Source organism: Periplaneta americana, chromosome 11 (genome assembly GCF_040183065.1).
Source record: "Periplaneta americana isolate PAMFEO1 chromosome 11, P.americana_PAMFEO1_priV1, whole genome shotgun sequence".
In the NCBI taxonomy this organism is placed as follows: domain Eukaryota; kingdom Metazoa; phylum Arthropoda; class Insecta; order Blattodea; family Blattidae; genus Periplaneta; species Periplaneta americana.
In genome coordinates this window covers 20,401,015-20,426,141 of record NC_091127.1, presented here as the reverse complement: position 1 = coordinate 20,426,141, position 25,127 = coordinate 20,401,015, and the positions used below count along the sequence as shown (strand labels likewise).

The 25,127-nt window shown below is 35.1% G+C and overlaps 1 protein-coding gene and 1 non-coding gene across 4 annotated transcripts in view; one reads left to right on the top strand and one right to left on the bottom strand.

Moving 5' to 3' along the window:
• LOC138708864 (FAM172 family protein homolog CG10038) overlaps positions 1–25,127 on the top strand; it is a 108,653-nt gene that overhangs the window by 79,687 nt on the left and 3,839 nt on the right. For all 3 annotated transcript variants that reach the window (XM_069839124.1, XM_069839125.1, XM_069839123.1), the window contains exon 8: positions 6,804–6,887. In XM_069839124.1, the coding sequence (XP_069695225.1) occupies positions 6,804–6,887 (84 nt within the window). The remainder of the gene's footprint in view (positions 1–6,803; positions 6,888–25,127) is intronic.
• TRNASTOP-UCA (transfer RNA opal suppressor (anticodon UCA)) lies at positions 12,210–12,296 on the bottom strand. Its single transcript has one exon. It is a non-coding gene; the product is annotated as a tRNA-Sec (tRNA).

The window sequence follows — 25,127 nt, the reverse complement described above, 5'->3', positions numbered from 1 at the left end:
AAATGTTTCAGATTTATTTTCAATGAAGAATACCAGACATTCTGAAAGTTATTTGCTTCCATAATAATGAAAGATACTCTCTCTCGAGCCAATACTGAAGAGAACCACGCATATAAATATCTACACCACACCGCCATTAAATATATGAAAAAGACCCAACCCCACTTGATTAATAACTATAAAAATATTTGATTTTTAATAATATTATTATCTTACGTAAGTTTTATAGCTTTCAGTAACATATACTACATAGCCGCCACTCAGTAAAATATAGAAATCAAAATCTAATTTAAGTTATTCTCTACATCTACTTATATAACCCCAAAACGTTTCACTTTCATATCATCAGTATAGCATTAATATGTATCATTAATGTAAAATAGTCACATCATGGCATTAACTATAACTATTGCATTTCTAATGGTAATAATGTCATCAAACCATCTCAAGTTTTGTAGATTTTAATATCCAATACACAGCTGTAATCAGAAAATTACACACCGCAGAATCAGACCTGTAAATTATTTTTAGTAAGTCTGAAGTTTTTAATAACCAATTGAATTTGAGCTCTAAATATGTCAGCAGTCAGCAGCCTTCGTGTAATATTGTTTACTGTAGTGTGTGTTTTGTTTTATTCTGAAATTCAATTACTTCTCAAAACTGACGAAAGATGGATTTTGGAAAATAGGAAAATTATGTAGGAAAACTAACATTTCAGTGAAAGTTACTATTTTTCTGAAAATCCTTGGATGCCAAGCTTCAAAATGACGGGTCATCCATTAAAGTCCGTTCAGCCGTTTTCCCGTAATTTCCATTACCAGTTCAAATTATATATATATATATATATATATATATATATATATATATATATATATAATTTATGTAAGGAAAATAAGCTAAATATGTACAAAAATATGTAAAATCATGAAAATATTTAATATCAATATCTGCGCTGGTTTTTATTGTTAAGCCTAGATATTTGTAGTCTGGCACAATTTTTAATTTTCTGTTCTTCATGACGATTTCTTCTGTTTCTGGTGCTCTTCCGCCGTTTCTGAGTATCATCATTTCTGTCTTGTCCACATTTATATCAAATTTGTTTTTATTACACCATTTTACATTATGTTTATTGTTTCTTGTAACTTTGTAAGGTCTTTAAACCCTACTACTATGTCGTCCTCTTATGTATATGAGATTATTCCCTTCTTGATCTTTACAATACAGAGTAGTTGTATGAGAAAGGTTGCCTTTTGTTCACTCATATGTACAGTAGACGGTAAGGGGTGAGTGCCCCTTTTACTTCCTGGAACTAAGATGTTATGTTTCGTCTCGAAATATATCCTTTCTCGGATAGGTAAAAAGGCTTTTTAAATCTGTGTATTTCAAATTATAAACTTCCCCAGCAGAAGTTTCCTTTTTCCTTTTAAAAAAGTAAAAATGAATAAAACCCCTGAATATGTAGATTTATGTAATACCAAGCCATAATATGTAATGTGGGGTAAATATGTAAAAATATGTAGTATAACATTTTTAATATATTAATGGTAATTACAAGAATCGCAAAGATTTGTTATTTATATACGGTTAGATTGAAAGGAATATAATATGTAATTACATAAAAATCCGGTCTCTAGTCATAACTCGTTCCAAAAATGAAAATTTTCACAAATGACGAAAAACATATTTATAACACTTGGAGTCTATTTTCTTCACAATGAAGGTTAATAAATGAAAGAGCAATGATTGAAAACTACTATTTAGATTTGTGACCGTATTTATTTATACAGGAGTAAAAGTTATTTAGCTTTAAATTATGGATAATACAAGTTTTGGCAATGACCTTTGCATCATGAGTGTTCTGATAGTGCCCCGTTTGGAACATGAGAGTTCAGTGGCGACTCGTGATATTTTTTGTATGTAGGATATGAGATTGATGACCAAGGCAGAAACTAATAATAATAATAATAATAATAATAATAATAATAATAATAATAATAGAGCATGTGCAATTAATTTCTTGCTACAGTTAAATTCTTCTAAATTATCATATACAACTTCAGATATTCTTTCAGCAGTCCTGTCATATGAAAGTCTTGTTAATTCTTGTGTTTTATTATAGCTTATTTTATTTATTTTCATGTAATTTCGGTTTTTTATTCATTTTCTTTTTTATATTATATCAGTTTTTATTATTTATTATTTCGTTTATTCTGATCTTTTAAAATTACCAATGAACTGCACTTAAGGAGGCTGCAAGGGCACTTGAAAATTCGTATTGTAGTCTCTGACAAGGTCTCCACCACCCAGAAATAAGAGTCGTAGTATTAGTGTATACGGTCACATCCTCAAACGCGGTTAAAGTTAAGCCATACCCTGCCCTTCGCACCTTCCCCTGTCCATAACTTCACTGCTAGAAAAAAACCGTTTGCTGTAAGATATTTGGATGGTTCTTCGGAAAGTATTTCTAAGGCCTGAGATGTGCAGTGGCGACAACTCACGACAAAGTGGAAGTTTGAAGGAAATTATTACATCGGGACGCATTAAAAATCAAAATCTGTAATTAAAATGTTTTCTATTCTCAGAGGCACGAAATTAAACTGTAACATCATCCTCATATCCTTCATGGAGGAATTGTCACTGTGAGAGTTCATATAATGTTGGGATCATGTGGGATTTTACAGTAACAAATTAAAATATTACACAAGAACATTGCCTCAAACATATTTTTAAATTCTATGTAAAACAATATGTGTCCAATTATTAAATTATTTAGATGAGTAGGCCTACATTTTACAAAATAACGAAGTACAATATAAACTGAGGGGTCCAGTCAGAGAGAAGGATAAGTCACGAAACTTGGAATGGAGAAATTAAGTATTCTGAGAAGTCTGAGAATTTCGGGCGGAAATTTAAAATTTCAGGTAGGGCAAACTATTGCCAGAGATATTGCAATTATGACACAACATTCTAGACGTGAAAAAAACTAAATTTTGTTAAAAAAAATGGGTTCTCCCCTTATTTGAGTATAACTCTCACATGTTCTAAACGGAGCACTCTCTGAACACTCATGATCCAAAGGTCATTGTCAAAACTCGTATGATCCATCACTGAATAACAAAAAAACATTTTTGGTGGATATCTTGGTATCTAACAAGCGTTCTAAGACAACTGAAACATGCCGATTTCAAATATGCAAACCATTTGTCTCTATTACCCACCGTTCTTGAGATATATGACATCAACCGTTATGTTTAACAACTCACAGACAGGAGTTTCAGCAGAGCATTTATTGCTACAGAGGGTACTAATGAATATGGCTCTAGCTACGAAAATGGTGCAAATGCGCCACATGACACATAAGTATAGTAGTAATATTTCAGTACCACTCTCTAAGTCTTGGAAGTGGCTGTCTGCAATTATCTTCTTTATTTGTGGACCTATGAACATATCTTCTTTCACTTTCGCGCAACTCAACTCTCAAAACTTGTTACACAGGTACCGAAAAACATCAGAGTCGTTGTCTAGTGCCTTCACGAACTTCTCATGAGCCCCAGCTGTATATGAAGCCGTAACATGATAACTTTGCCATGCTCAACTCACGGCACACGAAGGACGTTTTACTTCCTGGCTACATTCTACAGTATTTTTGATCGATCAATTCTTTATGTAATGATTCTTTCTATCTCTGATGTCCCACTCGCAGATGAAGCAGCAGTACTTAGTGTACCCTGTCTGCATTCGCATGAGAATAGTGATAACGTTTAAATCATCACAGATACGCCAATTGTACTCGCGATAGCGTATTTTTTCAAGAAGTATCGACATGGTTTCCTACTTCTCTTTCAGGTGCTTAGAATATGCAACCGGTACTGACGCATATCTGTTTCTATTGTGTAATAATATTATTTAATACCTTCAAACTTGTCTTAGATGAGTCTATGAACAGTCGCCACGCTTCGATTCTGTGTTCCACCCCGAGGGTCATAAGATCTTGAATGTCCGTGCCGTAGCAAATAGTGTCATTCATTGCAAAGAACTTCACAAGTTCTTTGTGTCTGTGCCGAAACTGTGAAGTCGTTATACCCGGTGCAAGGAAATTCAATTCTTTAAGACGTGAACCAGCAGTTCAGCTTGGCCTTTTGTTAGTGCCAGGTCCCATACAAGATCGCAAAGTTCAACATTATTCATCAAATGAATATCTTCTCCAGGGAGTAGTCAGAGTCTGAGTCGTTGGTAGGAGATGAAAGAGAGCTTTCTTCTTGCGTTTCTTCATTAACTGTGTATTCTGCAGGTACTGTTGTATTGGACAAGTGAAGGGATCATGTGGAATTAATTTAGAAACTTAAGGAACGTCTGGATACTTTACAGATGTACGGGTTTGTAGGAGAATCTGATGACGTTTGCCAAATAGAAATAACAGTCTGTGGTGTGGTTGCTTGACTCACACCATATCACAGGAACTCCAAATGCTAGATGGCTGTTGTTCTTCGCCTTCCTTATCCAACCGCACAAGTTGCATGCACAGGTCAAATAGATGAACTGTGGTGGCCACGACTTACCACTATCCACTTTCGAATCAAAGTATAGTTCATATGTTTTCCTAAGAAACGGCGTAAAAGTCTTCCGATAGAATTTACACGTATCAAAACAAATCTGGTGAAGTTCTACATCATCTGGAAAAACGACAAAAAAATTCGACGAACCGTGTTCCATGTGCAAATAAAATTTCGTCGATAATTTCAAAACCTGACGTGATAGCGCAAAACGGTTTTCAGATTTGAAATCAGCATGAAAAACTACATTATAAACAGTAAACAACATGTCACATATCTACCCCTTGTTTATCAGTGTAATTTAAAGCTAAATAACTTTTACTTCTGTATAAATAAATACTGTCACAAATCTGAGTAGTAATTTTTAACCATTGCTCTTTTAAATATTTGTGTGGCGGGGAGGGGGAGAAAGTTGCGCACAGGCTAACTTTCGGTAGGCATAAGTTAACTTTTCCGTTGACACTCTTTTCCGTACATAGAAACAAAACTATTCCAAAAAATAACCTATAATTTTTTTTAAGCAATCTCGAACAAAGAACTGTCCTTATCTACCACTTCATTAAATCATGACATTATTAAAACAGAAGTACATGGTGAACAACACTTCGCTCTACCACGGGTAAGCTATATTCAGTAGCCGGATGCACCAACACAAGAAATGCGCAAACGCACGTGTTCTTTTTCTTTTCTTTTTCTTTTTTTTTTTTTTTTCACTTCTCGCACACAAGCAAACAAAGAACTTTCGGGATAATAACCTAGAATAATATCCTCAAGTTTTGTATTCTAGTGACACTGAATACTTTCGTCATACAAAAAAGACGAGTAATGAAATCGATAGTCAGATATATCGAGTATAAGTTAATTTTCGCCAAACCTTCACGTTCTTAGAATAGAATGTCGTAAGGAACAATCAAAGGGGAAAACACATTGATTAAGATAGTTTACTGTTCCAGTCCACGCCATCCATCAGGCCACATTCTATAATGATGAATGATATACGACTGTCTGGAAAAACATCGCACACTCTATTGTATTAATTTATTCTCCTCAGCTGGCTATGTTAATATACGGTTTATTTCTTAAGTTACTGCACTATGCAGTTTGGAGAATGCTTGGTTTGCAGTGAAAGATCTGCCCTTGGGTAGAACACTATGTATGTGTGTGTATGTATGTATGTATGTATGTATGTATGTACAGGGTGGACTAAGTAATGTCATTAATTTCCGGGGGTTAATCTTTGAGACATTTCAAACAAAAAAGTTTAATAGAATTTTTCTCGTTTTTGCTTCCTTTTCGAGATAAAAATTGTTTTATATGAAACATTTCATAGCGTGTTTTAGGAAAGTCATTGACTTAAATCCCAATATCCTCTGTTAATTTAAAAGAGCAGTGTATTATTAATACATTATGCAACGAGCCTATAATGGTAGTAATTAAGACGCAAGTATGTTCGTTTACGAAACGAGCGCAAGCGAGTTTCATAATTTTCATACGAGCGTCTTAATTACCATTATAGGCAAGTTTCATACGACTTTTTATGCTCGACCATATTTCTAACTTGAAATTATTCATAAGTTTTCATGTTATGGTTATGTAGGCCTAAGTGACGTACGGAACTGACCTGAATTGTGAGATGTGCGCAGACGCGAAAGTATTGATTTTTTCCGAGGCACGAATATCATTGAACTTGATATAACCTAGAGAACATTAGTCTTGATATAACCTGGAAATTGATTTAGAATTGAAAAACGAGATGACAAATTGAATTTATTTGAATATTATTTACAATTAACGCTAATTATTATAGTAACAGAACATACCATTCTGCGACAATATTGGATTTCCAGCCTCCGTGATATTTCCCTCGTCTTTCGATTGCATATCCGAGAATAATCGAAAACCTGAACTTTAATGAATAGGTGTACTTTAATGACATGCATTAAAGGACTGCTACCAGGTGTATAATTACTACATTTCGGCATGGTCGAGCATAAAATAATAAATGATTGAAAGAATTTTACATTTGTCCTTTAAATGCGCAAAAATTTGATCGAACAAATACATTTCCGATCTGCAAATTTGTTGTATGTATGGCCTCCATTTTATACAATGTTTCTCTCCTTTTTTCATCACATAGCAGACAAGTAGAAGAGACAGTATTCATATTCTTAATAACATTTCCGGAGAAAAATTACTTCTCCGGCGCTGCATTCAGTGTGTTTAGAATTATTGTTTTCTGTTTGCAGGTAGCACGCAACTGGGTCGCTCATGATTCGCCGTTGGACACCCCTGTGCCGGGCCCTGGCGTACCTGACATCCCCAGAGTCTCCGCAGGTGAGTCTCCGCCATGGCAGAAACCGAAAACTTGACCACAATCTTACAGGGTCTGCTTGCATCCGTGTTTACGAATTGCATGCGGAAAAGGAAAAAAAAGTCCGAGTTGCGTGCTGAGGTTTTCTAGGAGGTATCCTAGTTACGTGCCATCACATTCACAGGTATAAATAGGATTTAAAAGGGCAAAACGTGTAACAGTTCCCTTCCCACTTTTCACGTGTGATTATTATGGCGCTTTCGTTGGGAGGTACTGGATCATCCTCCCTACAGCTTCGACCTAGAACATAGTGAGTTCCATCTCTTTGGACCGTTGAAGAATCACCTGGGTGCTAAGCGATTCAACTCCGGTACGGTCGTTCAACAAGCCGTCATGACGTGGCTTCAGGAACTTGAAGCAGATTTCTTCTATTCCGGCATCGATGCCGTGGTCTACAGTTGAAATAAGTGTTTGGATAAGCATGCTGACTATGTTGGAAAGTAATGCGTACCAGTGTCCTACTACAGGGACATTATTTTATTTTTACAAACATTTTTAATATTAACCTGGCTATACTTTTAGAGAACCGGAAATACAGTTTGCTATCCCCTTCCACGACTCTAGTTCGATGACACTGGCGTAAAACACAAACAAATCACTCTATTAGGTATAGGAGGGAAGAAAAGTAGTTCATCCATTTACGTAAACTGGGAAATATCGCGATTTTGAGTTTGATAATTTTCATTAGGTTTTTGTTTAATCAAAATACAGTACTGTATTAAGAATAAGTGTTTTTACTCACGAACTGAGTTATCCATTCGAACGTATTCATTATGCAGTGTGTATTATACTGTCTACAGCACATTAGCGTACAATATAGAGAAAGAAGTTAAATTAAAAACTAATCATAATATGAATATTTATACACATTTTTTTAAATGGTGGCCGTTCATTTCGATACAGGCTTCAGTTCTTTTGTGCATATTATCGCACTATAGGCTATTGCATCTAATTCCAATTGCCAGTTTCGTTCTTCGTACTAGTAACTCATGTTGAAATAATTCTGTACCTACTCTATAAAAGAGTACCTTACGTACTGTAAATTCAGTCTTCATTTCTGCCCAACCCGCACAGATAAAATTACTCAGACATGCTATCTACTGTCCGGCCAAGTGGTTATGCCGCATGATCGTAGAAAGAGGGGAAATCACGTGACAGTTAATTACTTAACGAGGCCCTTTTATTTAAGTTATTTTAAACAGCTGTATAATATTACGTAAACGTCCAATTCCTAACAGAAATTGTTTTCAGAAAAGAGCTAAGACAGCCCATCTTTTACAGAGGGGGGAGCAGAAGCAGGTGAGGGAAATCGGGATGCGACGTAGGTAAACGGACAGTACCTGTGCGAAAATATGATTCAATATTCAAAGCTCTTTCGTCACTGAAAAACGCAAACATATTTCTGGAACGTACTAAACTCACTAACTCAGTGCTGTTTACTATATGCGGCCTTGATTCTTTGTGGAGGACGGTTGAACTTCATTAGTAGAAGGGGTGGGAGTGAAGTACATTCAAAAACTCAGGTACAATAAAAATTGAAGTAAAAATAAAATGATGTCCCTGTACTTGTATCATTATATCTGCCTGTGAAATAAAGTTTTCCATGAGAGCTCTTGTTACCTTTCTTTTTGAAGAACCCTCGTATTTTGTTTCACTCACACCGTGACACCACTGAAGTGACGTAGTTGACAGGCTTATGAACCGACAGTATGTGCTTGATAGCCTGTTTCAGACTCGACTCTTCAATATCCATCTATGACTAAGTTTGTTCCGGAAATACGAAAAAGTGGTTTAAATTGTGTAATATTTATTTATCCATGATCATAACAAAAAACATGCCTCTACTAAATACTTTTGCGTTTGTAAAGTAGGCTTTTATTCAACATTACTTTACTCCACTAGTGAGATAAAGACTTTACCGTCCACACCTGTGGAGTAACGGTCAGCGCTTCTGGCCGCGAAACCAGGTGGCCCGGGTTCGATTCCCGGTCGTGGTAAGTTACCTGGTTGAGATTTTTTTCGGGGTTTTCCCTCAACCTAATACGAACAAATGCTGGGTAACTTTCGGTGCTGGACTCCGGACTCATTTCACCGGCATTATCACCTTCATTTCATTCAGACGCTAAATAACCTAGATGTTGATACAGCGTCGTAAAATAACCAAATAAAAAAAAAGACTTTACCTCACAGTTCATTAGTATTTTCCTAGTACCCGGGCATACACGTATACTTTTCCATTCAACTATTACTCAAGAAGTGAATATATTGGTTACTAGATGTCACTACCTCTACTACTATTTTATAACCATTTCTTAATTCTCCATACACTCAATCCCCTTCCCCTTTCTCTATCTACTACCACAGTCTAGTATATACAGTCACGAAGCTTGTGTTGTGAGGGTGTTAGCAACAATAGACTGTACTGGTACTATTTCGCATTGTCTCTAATGAGGCGATATTAGCGATCCTAGTGGTTAGCAACTATCTATGGATGTATATTTACTACGTATTGAGCTTCGTGACTGTATATACTAGACTGTGCTACTACTACGTCGTAATTTGTGCATTGCATCCATATCTAATATGTTTTTTTTTTTTTTTTAATTTTGTAATAATTTACCTTTTGGGATGCGAGGAGACTTTAACCTGCGAAGTATGGGTTTATAGGATTTAATAATTACTAACAACACGCCTTAGTCAACTGAGCTAAACATACACGATTCCTCTTAAGTTTCCAGAAGTAAAATATGAAATTATTTTAATCACATTAGTCCCGTGAACACTTCTAAATAATCCCTGAAACTTCAAAAAGATGAAAATACACGTTTAAAATGAAAAAATATATATTAAAATTATATAATTAATTATAATTTATTTATGCAACGCCTTAGGTACCCTTCTTCACTATTCATTGCCTCCTACACCATGACCTACCTAGTAACGTATCGATTCTAAAATCCATGCCATGATATGTGATTATATGAGGACTTATTTTCAACATATTTTCTTTTATAAAACAATAGTAATATACGTTACAAGAGCGGTATGTTGACGTTTTCATGGTCGAGGAAAAGATTGAAAAAGCGAAACGTTGTTGAGCTTTTTTAATTTCCGAGAACATGAAAAGAAACATACCGCTCGTGTATCGTACATTATTTTGTGCGAAGATCGTTTATTACATACCTGAAAGACGAATTTCTAATTAGTTGCAATGAAATCTCCATGTTGGTTTCTGTTTAATAACGGCAACTTCGGAAAACCAAAATATCTTTCTTCAACATTGTTGCTATAAAATGTTTTCTGTGTTTACTATACTCCAGCAGGCCGTGATATACGTCTGTCTTTTTTTTTCCCCCCCAGTCTATAAATGCGAACTTAAAACAAACGGTAAGGTTATGTAGTGATTTATTTTTCATTTTAATATTTTAACAATATTATTTATATAACATATTCCAGTAATAACATCGGCATCTGGAATCTTGTTGATTTTTTTCACGGCTTCCTTAATGTTACTTGCATCAGGAATTCAATAAATTTTGTGTAGTAGTAGACTTTACTTAATTTTTGCAAATATTTAAAAACCATAATTAACAGTGCAATTTAGGTGAAATTGCAGTGGTAAGTTTCCAATTTATAATTATTACTATGTTAAAGGTCTCTAAAAATAATATGTTAAAAGCCTAAAGCAGTAAAATGAATGTGGCGCTTAAGCGGTAAGAAGAGGAAAATTGTTATGTGTGTTACGTTGGGAATACTGAATGTGGTATTTCACACTTACCGCCTATTGGTTCTGTGCGGAAAGCAAGCAAATACGCACGATCTCGCACAAAATTTTTTGTTATGGTCAGGGATAAAATTACGTATGGTACTTGTGAGCGTGTTCTTCATTGCGCTCGTGTAATTTAAGCACTCGGCTGACGGAATTACGAAACGATTGCGCGAAAGACACTTTCGTACTAATTACATACAATATTTTTTTTGGAAACAACTACATGAAAATTCTATGTGAATTAATTAACCTAATAATAAATCACAGACTATTGAGAGTTTTGTACGCTAGGAGACATGGCCTACTAATACTACATTGTCTTTATAGAAGGTCTAGTTATAACGTCATGATTGTTGTGTAGCTATAGTGACGGCTTGTGTATTCTGAACTATGCAAAAACTCAGAATGACTATCAAAAAATATATTTTGTTCTGATATTAAGAGAGAGATTCTGAGGAGACTTTATTACATAGAAAATCTAAAGAACGACACATGAAGAAATTTGATTTTTTTTTTAAGAATGGACGAGATGTAACAGTGTGAAATTAATAATGGAACACGTAATACTTTCGTTTTTCAGTCAGAAGGTATGTCTGCTTACTGTATATAGTGTATTAAGCTGTGGCTATGAAATTGTTTTTTTATTATTTCTGTTTCTATAAGTAAAGCTAAATAAGATTATCTGTTAGCATTAGTAGACTAGGGCGGTATTCATAGCCGAAATAAGTCATACTTAAACTTAAATCTGTAGATAAGTCACCTGGAATACCATGTAATGTAGCCTACTTGGATATATAACAAATTCAAAAGAAGAAAAATTCGAAAAACTCAGAATACGAAATTCGCTATAAAACGACGCAACAGTAATAATTCGCGAATGTGTTCATATTTGGCTATTAAAACTGTATTTTGCGATTTGTCGTGATTGTTTTAGCCGCATATTATTAATCAGAATCACTTAATTCGTAAAAATTAGTAAAAATCTATTGTATATCTATTATGTCATGATTTTCGCGATCTCCATAAATACCCGACCCTAGTCATGAGGTTCAAACCTATCTTCGAACAGCTGACTGAACAACCACCCACAAACACAGACCAGGTTCATCATTCCATTAGACTTGTTCACTTTTCGAAACTTAAGTAATCAAAATCTATCATCAGTCATCCTTGAATTGGATGTTTTGACTTTTTTTTTTTTTTTTAACTAAAACGGAACGAAGAACAGCCACCCCATCTCTTAAAGAGGCGGGGAAATCGGAAATTGACCGAAATGCACATAATTTGTATCACAGATACAAAACATTGCAACGATCTGAGATTTCGATTGACAGCAAAGATTTATGTATAATTGGGGTAGTGTGAACCACAGTTTATGAACTTATAAACTTTATTCATCTGAACAGTGAGCGTGTATTTTATTAATTTTTCGTTACAATTTTCGAACTGCTGTAAGGTGCTGGCATAATAATTGATTTGAAGTAGATGACGTTAATCACCTACTTTTTTCAATTACCGCCCAACAGGTGGAATCGAACCACTCTGACGTTAGTCAGCTACAGGTTTGAAGCCTGCACCTCGGACCACCGAAGATCAGTTGGGCGTCAGAAGTGTCGCTCAACTTCGTATATATACCGTGGAAACGTCTTAATGTGTCGACCGCGGGAGACAACAGTACAATTGAAATTATAAATTTATATGGATTGATGTAATGTTTTTGATGGCATATAAAGAGGTTTCTTATTATTAACCATCAATCCACGCCATTAATTTTATATGTTTTTAATTTTAATATATTTGTGTTTTTAAAGGCCCTGGGGACTTGATAATGAAATGTTGACGTCATTATATCATCAACGATGGTTGTGTGTGACTTGAACAAACAAATCCCTCTCCCAATCGAGATAATTTCCTTCGTGTTTCATTTATTTTATTTATTTGTTGTGTGAGCGCTGTTGCCTGACACGACATTTCTGCGACTGTAGTTTATTTACATAATTAAATAGTTAATTAGTAGGCTGTCCTTGAGCAACATGTAAAATTTAATATACTATGTTTACTTACGTGTGTAAGAACCTTCGTTTTTTTTTTTTTTTTCGTTTTATAATTTTTTTTAATTCTCCATAAGATGCAAACCCAAAACATTGAATTTTAATAGCAATAAAAATTCATAGACTTCATTCAGGAAAAGAAGTGAAGCCAAGGATCTCGAGTTTTAGATTTATACACTGGCGGGAGAAATGAATTGGCCACCCTACCCCTTTATCTACTGACTTAGTTGCCTCATGAGTGATGCGTTTTTGGTGTCACTTATGACGAGGTTCCAACCTGTCTTCGGACAGTTGGCCACCCTTGCCTTCAAAGGAAGTCCTAGATGCTGACAATATCTGGAATAATATTTGGAAACAACTTTATCAGTTTCACTGCCTCCGTGGTCTGTTAGTCAACATGCTGGTTCGATTCCCGGGCTCGGCTCTCGGTGAATTTTTCTTGAAGAAGAAAAATTACCTGGGTGTCTAGAGTCTGGAAATTTGTATGAATGTGAGTGTGATTGTGAGTGTGCCGGGTTAATATTAATTAACCAATCATCACAAATATAAAAATACATCAGGACTGTCGCTGGGCAGTAACCTAACACACGTTTCAGCGTCACATTGTTGACAAGTAACTCTATCTGTTCGCACAACCATAAAGCATCTAATAGATGCTATAGAGTTACCAACAACGAAAAAAAAAAAAAACTTTATCAGTGCTTTATTCGGATTCTATTGCAATCAAGAATGAACATTCATCGTGGTAAAAATATGAATATCCTTAGAATGGTGTACAGTATGTGGCACAATATATAGCGTAATCCAATATTTAATATTTAGCAGATCGGGGTTTGATTTCTGATAGAAAGGTAGATATTTGTCTCTTTCGAAAACGCACTTTTAGAAAAGTAGATGTTTATCTCCTTCGAATAGGCACCAAGTATATGTTTTTTTTTTTATTTAACGACGCTCGCAACTGCCGAGGTTATATCAGCGTCGCCGGTATGCCGGAATTTTTGTCCCGCAGGAGTTCTTTTACATGCGAGTAAATCTACAAACATGAGCCTGTCGTATTTAAGCATACTTAAATACCATCGACCTGGCCCGGGATCGAACCCGCAACCTCGGGCATAGAAGGCCATCAAGTATATGCCCTTTAAAAAAGTAGATATTTATCACACACACACGCATATATGTGTGTGTGTCCTTTGTCTCGTATTTACTTTGTGTTTTAAACGGCAATCTTTACGCCATGCTGACCACATGACAAGTCCCGTTACGTGTGAATGTCGAGTGTTTCAAAATCCTAACAAGAACGAAGACGAAACTTGTTTAAATACCCAATATTTTAAGTAGATTATGATGCTGAGTATGATGGTAAATATAACATAATAATAATAAAAAAAACTAGTGTGCGCTTTCTTGTCTTCTTTGCAAACGAGTTCGTACTATCGCAAGTTAAATACCGTTATCAACCACACAGTGCAAGGCATTCGTTTCCACGACAACTCTTTCGAACGCTGCAATGAGAAAATGTTTGCCGCGTGCTCAAGGCCAGTCACACATTCTGCTGTTGAATCATGTTGCAGCGTCATGCTTGTTAAAGCGGAGGAAAGAGCCTTGGAAGCACCGGTCGCGGTATCGAACCCCGCCGCCTGGCACTTGAAACGCCCTCTGCTCATCTGTCCAAATTTGAGTTTTTGTAAATAAATAAACAAAGAGACTTCGAGATACGGATGAACGAAACATAAATAAAACTTTTTTTTTTTTTTCTCTGAGACATTTTACGCTTGTGAGTGGTTCGCAATTTGCCTTTCACTCAGTTTTAGTTTGATACACTGAACACAATATATGCCTCGGGCTCCCATGACGTGGGATCAGCACCATGCCGGACGTCTGTTCTACAGAACGTTTCGCTCATAGCCGAAAATATCCATATCCAAGACGAGATTCCGACGAACGACTGTACCCCTTACAGGTACAAGCGTCAAAATTTAGTTGGTTTTTTTTTTTTTTTAACAATTTATTGATCGATCAGCGCATTTAGCGCTATACAGATCATTTCTAAAAATATAAATACAATTGAATTGAAGGCAACCTATATTGGGCTCCTCAAAGAACAAATATAATTGTTAATAAATAATTATTTACATAGATTGGTGTGATGATAAATTTTGATTATAATATGAGGTCCATTGGAAGTCTGCTCTTGATTCTGGTGGGAAATGTGGACTTCCTTCCGAGAGAGTAGTGGATGGCGCCTGGAACATTTTCTAGGTTGTTATAGAACTTCTTAGCTTGTGAATGAATAAACTGTTTGATTGTGTCAATACCAGTTTCTCTGTGTAGTTGGCTGTTACCAAGGAGAATTGAGTGAAATTCGTAGGATTTTATTTTGAAATGACTGGATGTGTTTAATTTCACTTATTGCAGCTCCTCTCCAGACAGGACAGGCATAAAGCAGTAGAGGTCGTAATAGAGATGTGTAAAGTAGCATGCAATTTTGTAGCTTTAGAGATGATTTCTTGTTGAGGAGCGGATATAATTTAGCTAATTTAAGTTTGTTGTTGATGTGATGTTTCCATGATGGACGGCGATCTGAGTGCACTGCAAGATATTTTGTGCGAGATCGTGCGTATTTGCTTGTTTTCCGCACAAAACCAATACGCGGTAAGTGTGAAATACCACATTCAGTATTCCCAACGTAACACACACAACAATTTCCCTCTTCTTACCGCTTAAGCGCGACATTCATTTTACTGCTTTAGGCTTTTAACATATTATTTTTAGAGACATTTAACATAGTAATAATTATAAATTGGAAACTTACCACTGCAATTTCACCTAAATTGCAATGTTAATTATTGTTTTTAAATATTTGCAAAAATTAAGTAAAGTCTACTACTCCACGAAACTTATTGCATTCCTGTTACAAGTAACATTAAGGAAGCCGTGAAAAAATCAACGAGATTCCAGATGCCGATGTTATTACTGCAATATGTTATATAAATAATATTGTTAAAATATTAAAATGAAAAATAAATCATTACATAACCTTACCGTTTGTTTTAAGTTCGCATTTATAGACTGGGGGGAAAAAAAAGACAGACGTAAATCACGGCCTGCTGGAGTATAGTAAACACAGAAAATATTTTACAGCAACAATGTCGAAGAAAGATATTTTGGTGTTCCGAAGTTGGCGTCATTAAACAGAAACCAACATGGAGATTTCATTGCAGCTAATTAGAAATTCGTCTTTCAGGTATGTAATAAACGATCTTCGCACAAAATAATGTACGATACACGAGCGGTATGTTTGTTTTCATGTTCTCGGAAATTAAAAAAGCTCAACTACGTTTCGCTTTTTCAATCTTTTCCTCGACCATGAAAACGTCAACATACCGCTCTTGTAACGCATATTACTATTACAGCTTCATTCTTTGGTTTCCACGGTATCACGCTGGTTGAAAGATTTATGCATGGAAGATTAGCAGGACGACACAAAGGAAATATCATTGCTTCGCATTTATTGTAGTGCAGTGAGATGCGCCAATTTTCAAGCCAAGGGCATATGATGTTTAAGGCTTCCTGAAGGTGATTTGAAGCTATGTTAATGTTGCGATGGGTTGCATAAATAGCTGTATCGTCTGCATACATAGCAATTTGTGCAGTTGGTGTTTTTTTTTTTTTTTCAGTGCTTATAACAAGGTTCGCTTTAACAGTTACTGCAATAAGAATGTGCCTTTTTTTACATTTCTACACTTTCCATGATAAATCACAAATACTCTGCTCTCAGTCGTGTACTATTTTAATAGCTTCCATCATAACTCACAAATATATTTTCAGTCGTGTGATATTTTAATAGTTCCCATGATAAATCACAAATAGGCTATTTCGTTTTCAGTCGTGTAATATACCATGTATTGTGGGTCCCTATCACCACGGCATGGCGCGTCCTCAGGTTGCGGATAGAGGAGACGGCCTCCAGATATGGAGGGTAGCTGCGAATATATTGAATAAGCAGTCGTGGACAGCCGATAAGGGGTGGTCCTCCAGCTTGGGGGTTGGGCGAAGGGCTAACAACCCATCACCGTAAAAAACAGCTTGTTACGAATCCCTACAATAAGCCTCGGAATAGGATTGATTCTCTAGCACGACCACAGCAAAGGAATAAGGTTTTGAGATTTGGCACTTGGAACGTAACTAGTCTTTATAGAAGAGGAGGGGTAACATTAGTAGCAAAAGAACTAGCTAGATATAGAATAGACTTCGTGGGAGTACAAGAGGTTAGGTTACATGGGAATGGCATATCACAACTAGGAGATTACTTGTTGTATTATGGGGAAGGAAACAATAATCATCAATTAGGAACAGGATTCTTTGTTCATAAAAGAATAAAATCAGCAGTAAAAAAGGTCGAATTTATCAGTGACAGGTTATCGTATTTAGTACTTAAGGGTAGATGGTGCGACATCATAGTTATAAATGCTCACGCCCCTACAGAAGAGAAAGACGACGATATAAAGGATAGCTTCTATGAGGAATTGGAACATACTTTTGATCAGTTCCCTAGATATCACATGAAAATTTTATTGGGGGATTTCAACGCTAAAGTAGGACGGGGGGATATTTTTAGACCAACTATTGGAAAAGAGAGCCTACACGCAATTAGTAGTGACAATGGAGTTAGATTAGTCAACTTTGCCACATCGAAAAATCTAATTGTCAAAAGTACAACATTCCCCCATAAGGATATACATAAATACACTTGGACTTCTCCAGATGGATTGACACACAACCAAATATAACTGGATTAATCTTGCACATGATAGGGACCGATGGCGGGCTTATGTGAGGGCGGCAATGAACCTTCGGGTTCCTTAAAAGCCATTTTAAGTAAGTAAGTAAGAAAGGTCGGCGGGAAAAGGCACATGAGTAAAAAAAAATGAATTTTTCAGGAGATACTTTTTTTTTAAATTTACTCTTAACTGAATATAAGTATAATAATGAAATTCATGTATGTTGGTCAAAGTAAGGCCCTTTTCAATTTAACACACAAGAAATTTTATTATTTCAAAAACTAGATAAAATACTTGACTTATGTGATTAGGTACAACAGAAAAACCGACTTTTTTTTTTACTTATGCGCCTTTTCTCGCCGACCAAGAGTTCTTGTGATATTTTATTACAATAATATTAGATTTGAGTCGTTTGTTATTTTTTGGACGATTGTATTCTTATTTATGCGATACTGTTTACATGTGTCTTCTTGAAAACTTACCACACAGTTATGAGTGCGGTAAGTTTAACTGCAAACATCTATATATATAATTTGAACTGATAATGGAAATTACGGGAAAACGGCTGAACGGATTTTAATAAATGGCCCCTCATTTTGAAGCTTGGAACCCAAAGTTTTTCGGAAAAGTAGTAGTTTTCAGTGAAATGTCAATTTTCCTACATAATTTTTCTATTTTCCAAAATCCATCTGTTGTCAGTTTTGAGAACTAATTTGATCGAATCACGGCCGACTTGATTGAATTTCATAACAAAAAACACACTACAATAAACAATAGGCTTTTACACGAAGGCCATGTCCTGCAGGATTGCCGACATATTTAGAGCTTAATTCAATTTGTTATTAAAAACTGATTCTGCAGTGTATAATAATTTTCTGAGTACAGCTGTGTATTGGATATTCAAATCTACGAAACTTGAGGTGATTTGATGACATTATTATCATTAGAAATTAAATATTATTATAGTTAATATCATGATGCATCTATTTTTCATTAATTGTACAGCTGTCAAAAAAAAAAGTGGCCGCACTCGTGAACAGCGAATATTTTCAAAGTCCACTTCGGGTCGCGGCGATGTTACACGATGCATGTGCTTGTACAAGCAGTTCCCGAACTATGAAAGTGTTCCATGTCTGCGCCTCGGTAGGCCAGCGGTAGAGTGCTTGTTTAGTGATTCAAAGGTTGTGGGTTCGGGCCTTCTTCAAGTTTTCATTTTATTTTTTAATCGTTCTTTAGCGATGTAAATGCTATTCAAATTATCATTTATATTCAGTTATCGTTCTTTATGGATATCTCGTTATTTATATTTTGTTATCGTTCTTTAGAGATATGAATAAAATTCAAGTCATCATTTGTATTCTGTTATCGTTTTATAACGATATGAATAACAATTTTTATTATTGTATCTCCAATGGTGGTTAGCCCTATTTTACATATGTATGTTAGGGCTATAGTTTCATACACAAAAAAGATAAGCATAAAGAGAAATAGAAAAGAAAATTAAATTAGCTTACGAGATGTAAACAAAACATAAACAAACCGTAAATTAGGCATTGCGATTGCAAAATAAATATCAGGTATCAATTTGAAACATACAAAAACATTAACAACACACATACGTAACACTTCCATAACACAAATACGCAGCCTTCCGTACCATACATCATAAATTAATACACAATAGTCATACAAACACAATCAAACTATAATTACGACATTGCGACGACATCAAGCATCACATAACTGACTCACATACATAACAAATCAAGCATCCGTTACAACACATACACTTCAACATAGTAACCACACTTTTAAAAGTTACAAATTTGGCTCCAAGAAGAATAAATAGGACACTGTTATTAATTACTATTCTTCTACAATTTCTTAAATATATCTGTAATAAATCTGTGAAATTCCGATATGAATAATATTCACGTTTTTTATATTGTTATCGTTCTTTAGCGATATATATAATATTCAAGTTATCATTTATATTCTGTTTTCCTTCATTAGCATTATAAAATAATATTCAAGTTATTTATATTGTTATTGTTCTTTCGCAATATAAATAATCTGTATTTTATGTAAGTAATTATTATAACACAAATAACCATCCTTCTTTGTAAAATAGGTTATTTTATTTAGATAATTAAATAAGTATTATATAATATCTTATATTAATTAAACAAACCGATATTTATCATTTATATTCTGTTATCGTTCTTTAGTGATACTGTATAAATAATATTCTAGTTATTTATATTGTAATCGTTCTTTAGCGATATAAATAACATAAATTTAATATTAGGTTTCGAAAAATCCAGTTGCATAATACTGGTATTAGTTTTTCTTTTTGTATTATTACATTATACTATCTTGAACCACAATAAAATGAAAAGGAGTAACGAGGAATTGAACCTGAGACGTTGACATCTAAATTTCGACGTTCGTCCGCTGAGCTACGAGGGCAAAAGTGTTGAAACATTTTCGGAAAAATTGGCCCAATCACACTCTAAGATTTTCTGATGATTCGTAGAAGCTAGTCCAGGATGCGGGGGGCAAAGGCTAATTGAGATTTCCCGGTCTCTGATCGGGTCAAACATCCTGATAGAATTAATATTTAACCCTTGCCGTGACTTTCGGTGAAGTCCGGAGGGCCCAATTAGTCAAATCCACTCTCCTCATCTCCATGCTTGGGTCCCCTGGAATTTAATAAGATGCGAAAGAGATAGTGGTGTGCGGAAAGCAACGGGATGTTACCGCATTTAGGCCTATCCTTCCCAAGAAAAACTGCAAACATGAACAAAGGAAGCTTTTAATAGAAGAAGAAGGATCTTCTGCGGACCTCTGGAAAAAGAACTAAGGAAGAGACTAGTGAAGTGCTTTGTGTGGAGTGTGGCACTGTATGGGGAAGGAACATGGACATTACGACGAAATGAAGAGAAACGAATTGAAGCATTTGAAATGTGGATGTGGTGAAAAACGGTGCGTGTGAAGTGGACAGACAGAATAAGAAATAAAATTGTGTTTAAAAAAGTGAGTGAAGAAAGAATGATGCTGAAACTGATTAGAAAGAGAACAAGGAATTGGTTGGGTATCTGGTTGAAAAGAATAATAGAAGACATTAGGATATGTGGATCATATGCGGAGACTAAGAGGAAGGCAGAAAATAGGAAAGATTGGAAATTGCTGTGTTTGCAATGAAAGACCTGCCCATGGACAGAACACTTATGTATGTGGGTATGTTCAGAATGCCTGGAATATCGTGTCTAAGAACAGTCGCTATATGCAAAGACTAGTCTATTCCATGCCCACTCGACTGCAAGATGATCGAGATAAGAGGAAGATAGACTAAATATTGAATTGTGGCTTTTTGTTTTGTTTTTTGAACGCTTAATTGTTTGAATGTTTTAAGGCCGACGCCAGTAAATTTGTTTTGTTTATGCCACGAAAGATATTTTTATTGAGAATAAAATCTTTTTTCTTTCCATTTGCAGCCACAATATCATAATGATAAAGTCATGGCATAATATATTAATGAACCTGATGTTAATTACTAAAATAATCGTAAAAGAGAAAGGAGCCATTATGTATAGTTTGTCTCTCTCAAAAACATAACAAAAAAGAACATAAAAAGCACGAGGTTGTAGTCGAACGCAGGACCTCATGAATAAGAGGCCTGAACGCTACCATTACGCTATCGAATCACAGAGAGAATACTTCAATTATAACTGTAGATATCAGGCAACGTGGTCCAACAACATGTAACATCGCCTGTCTCCGAATTATAGCGAAGATACCCGAAGGGAACTTTGTTCCAGGAGAGCGGCCACTTTTTCTTTTGACAGCTGTACATAATACTGATGCTATATTGATGACATGAAAGTGAAATGTTTTGAGGTTATGTAAGTAAATGTAGAGATTATCTTAATTTAGATCATCATTTTTATAATTTATTGAGTGGCTGCTATATAAACTACAAAACTTAAGTAAGATAATAATATTGTTATTAAAAATCAAATATTTTTATACTTATTAGCCCACTGGGGTTGGGTCTTTTTCATATACTTCATGGCGGTGTAGTGTAGATATTGATATGTGTCATTGTCTTCAGTATTGGCTCGACAGAGCGCAAAAATTACAGTTCCTAAGGAAAGATAAAAAGGAATTACTTACTGATAAAATAAGAGGCCTAGAAAATTTTGTAGTCTCCAGATCATTTCAGCAAAATCTCTTAGTAGGAGAAAATGATTTTACGCTCTACATTTCAAGTTCTACATGCAACAGCTATACGAAAATGCTATTGTTCGAAAGCTTAGCAAATCTGACATTCTTTAACTTTTGCCTACAATCCACAATGATCTGAAATAGCTACTGCTATCGTCCTGACTATTGATACTTGCGTTTTCGCGTTGAAACTAAAAAACTGAAGTTGGATAGGTTCAAGAAAATGTATTTGGCCTAAAAAAAAGCCATTCAGAGAGAGTATGTTTCATTATTATGGAAGCAAATAACTATCAAAAAGATAAGTATTCTTCATTGATAATAAATATGAAAAATGTTTATTTGAACGTCTAACGAACTTAGTTTGCAGCAGCATTTGCTGCACAAGCCACTAGTTGATGTTTATTTAGAACAATTTTAATACTAATGGTACCATTTGTACAGTTGTTGAAGCTTATACTAGCACTTAAGCTTAGGGTATTATTAACTTCTCCATAACTGCAAAATAAGCTAACACATTTTTCTCACTAATACCACAGTCTAGTATATACAGTCACGAAGCTTGAGTTTATGAGGGTACTAGGAACAATAGACTGTACAGATACTATTTCGTATTGTCTGTAATGAGGCGATAGTAGCGATCCTAGTGGTTAGCAACTATCTATGGATGCATATTTACTACATACTGAGTTTCGTGACTATATACTAGACTGTGCTAATACTCTTTTGCTTTGTCTTTCACAAATGTCTCATACGTTCTCTCATATGTTGTTCTCGACTTCACCCGGAACTAAATCAGCACACCCTATTGTCCATGCTTCCTTTATCTCTTCATCTTCTTCCACATCAACTAATTCTTCACCCTCCATGAAAATATTAAAAATATTTAGTCTTATTACAATGTTATATAGCTGCAATCATTAAAAACAATTAACTGTCGCAGTAAACAACATACGTAATTGCATAACAACTACAAGCCATTCTTCTGTTTTTAAGTAATTTTTCCTTGCGAAATAAATTATTGATATTGATACTTAATTAACACTAAATATATTTTAATGCTTTAGTTATTTAATTAATAATGATCGTCCCAAAAATAGTATGCAATACATTTGCGTTAAGTGCATAACAGATTCTGAGAAATTGATTTTCCCCGAACCCTTACCACACTTTATCGCATTATACTATTAATATTTCCAGATTATAATATTAAGTATGTTATTTGTATAATTTTAACAGTTTCCATTGTAATTTTTATAGTGGAAATACCCATCTATACTAATAATAAATCTGTAGCCGAAATTTTTCTGGTAATTTTCGATTTTCCAAAAATAATTGGTCCTAACATATATAATTAACCACCCTGAAGCCGAAAATCGCTTTTTTGACATTTTTGTTTGTATGTCTGTCTGTCTGTCTGTCTGTCTGTATGTTTGTTACGTTTTCACGCGATAATGGCTGAACGGATTTCGATGAAAATTGGAATATAAATTATGTTCTTTGTAACTTAGATTTTAGGCTATATGGCATTCAAATTACATTATTTAAAAGGGGGTTATAAGGGGGCCTGAATTAAATAAATCGAAATATGTCGCTTATTATTGATTTTTGTGAAAAATGTTACATAACAAACGTTTCTTTAAAATAATTTTCGATACGTTTTATTCCTTGAAAAATTTTGATAGGACTGATATTTAATGAGATAAATGAGTTTTAAATTAAAATAACTGCCATCTAAGGCCGTGTAATGAATTAAAAAACAAATGACTTCGTCTATAAGGGGCATTGGACAGCAATAATCGAAAGCTATGAAAGATAGCCTACATAGAATGTTTCTGTGTTTGTATGAAGTAATATCGGAAGCTAAATTAACCGATTTGTATAATTAATTATTATTTCACCACATCATTTAATCATTCTGTGCAAAACGTCAAAAGAAAACGTGTTGAACTGTTTGGGAAAGGAAAATCCATGACTCATCTCGTATCAGAATACACTAGTGAAGACACTAGTGGTTGCAATATGGTACTAATTTCAAATTACGAAAATATGCACTTAATTTATGAAAATATTTTATAGTACGGATTATCCAATTTTTTCGATTAACCGTTCAGTTCAACCCCTTCATTACCGCGGATAATAGAGGTTCTACTGTAAACGATTTATCCTTCTATCAAACATGAATGTTCCCTGGATCAAATGTCCTATTTTAATTATGCAATTACTTTATATTTATTTCTAACGGGTGCAGTGGAGCGAACGGGTACGGCTAGTTGTAATTAAAATTAATGCCCTTTCATTGAATTTCACTTAAGTTTAAACATACTGTATTTCTCGCTTATAACAAGCTACGAAACTCATAGTTCAGTACAATCCTAATATAAACATAGCTGAAGATGAGGTGGAAGACCAAAACGAAGATCAAGCCTTGAATAATTTTACGACGACGACGACGACGACGACGACGATGATGATGATGATGATGATGATGATGATGATGATGATGATGATGATGACTCATGTTATACAGAGGTGTCTAATCGCACGAAGTAGCCATATTTTCGCTGTAGGTTATGTTGGTAACGAGGGACAACAGACCGGCCACTTCTTGAAATGTTTCCACGTGTGTGATTGACCCGCACTTGTGTCCAAGTGTCATCGAGGTGGCGTCGCCCTGTTGTGTGTGAAGTGGTGAGCAAACACCGGCGACGTCACACAAGCCTTGCATTGTTACGTCATTCAGCATGCTTATTGATTTTTACATTTACTAGTCAATGCAGAGTTTACCCATATGTTTACCACGGAAACCAGTCACAGCTGCTCTTGCCTTGTTTAACAACGCTTTCAACCAGTTAAAAGTTTTGGTATCTCAGATGTCTGCAAGACAATGGGCCCGTCTTATTTCAAGGTACTGAAGTAATAGGAAAGTAAACAAAAAATGTACTCCTTTGTGGTTCAAGTGGTAGCATTTCTAGCTAATAATCCAGCGGGTCCGAGTTCGATTCCTCTCATTGGAACTGAACATATGTCCTTTGTGTTTATTTGATATTAACTTAAGCGGTGGCCTTGCGACATGCTGACCACATAACAAAATTTTTCTATTTATGTAACAGTGAGAGCGGATGTGTCTACATATACCGGGTGTCTCTAAAATGCTCCGAGAAATTACATACAGAAAGAATGAAAAAATTCCATATATATACATACAGTATGTCCGCAACCGAAGTATTTCAGAGCTAAAGCCCTTTCCTTATGTAGAAATCCTCAGATTCTCCCATGTGGATGAGCATGATGCTGCATTGATTGCCGTACAGTGTACACGAACCAACATCGCAGGCGTTCGTGGAATGGTTGTACATACATATGTGTTTTACTAGA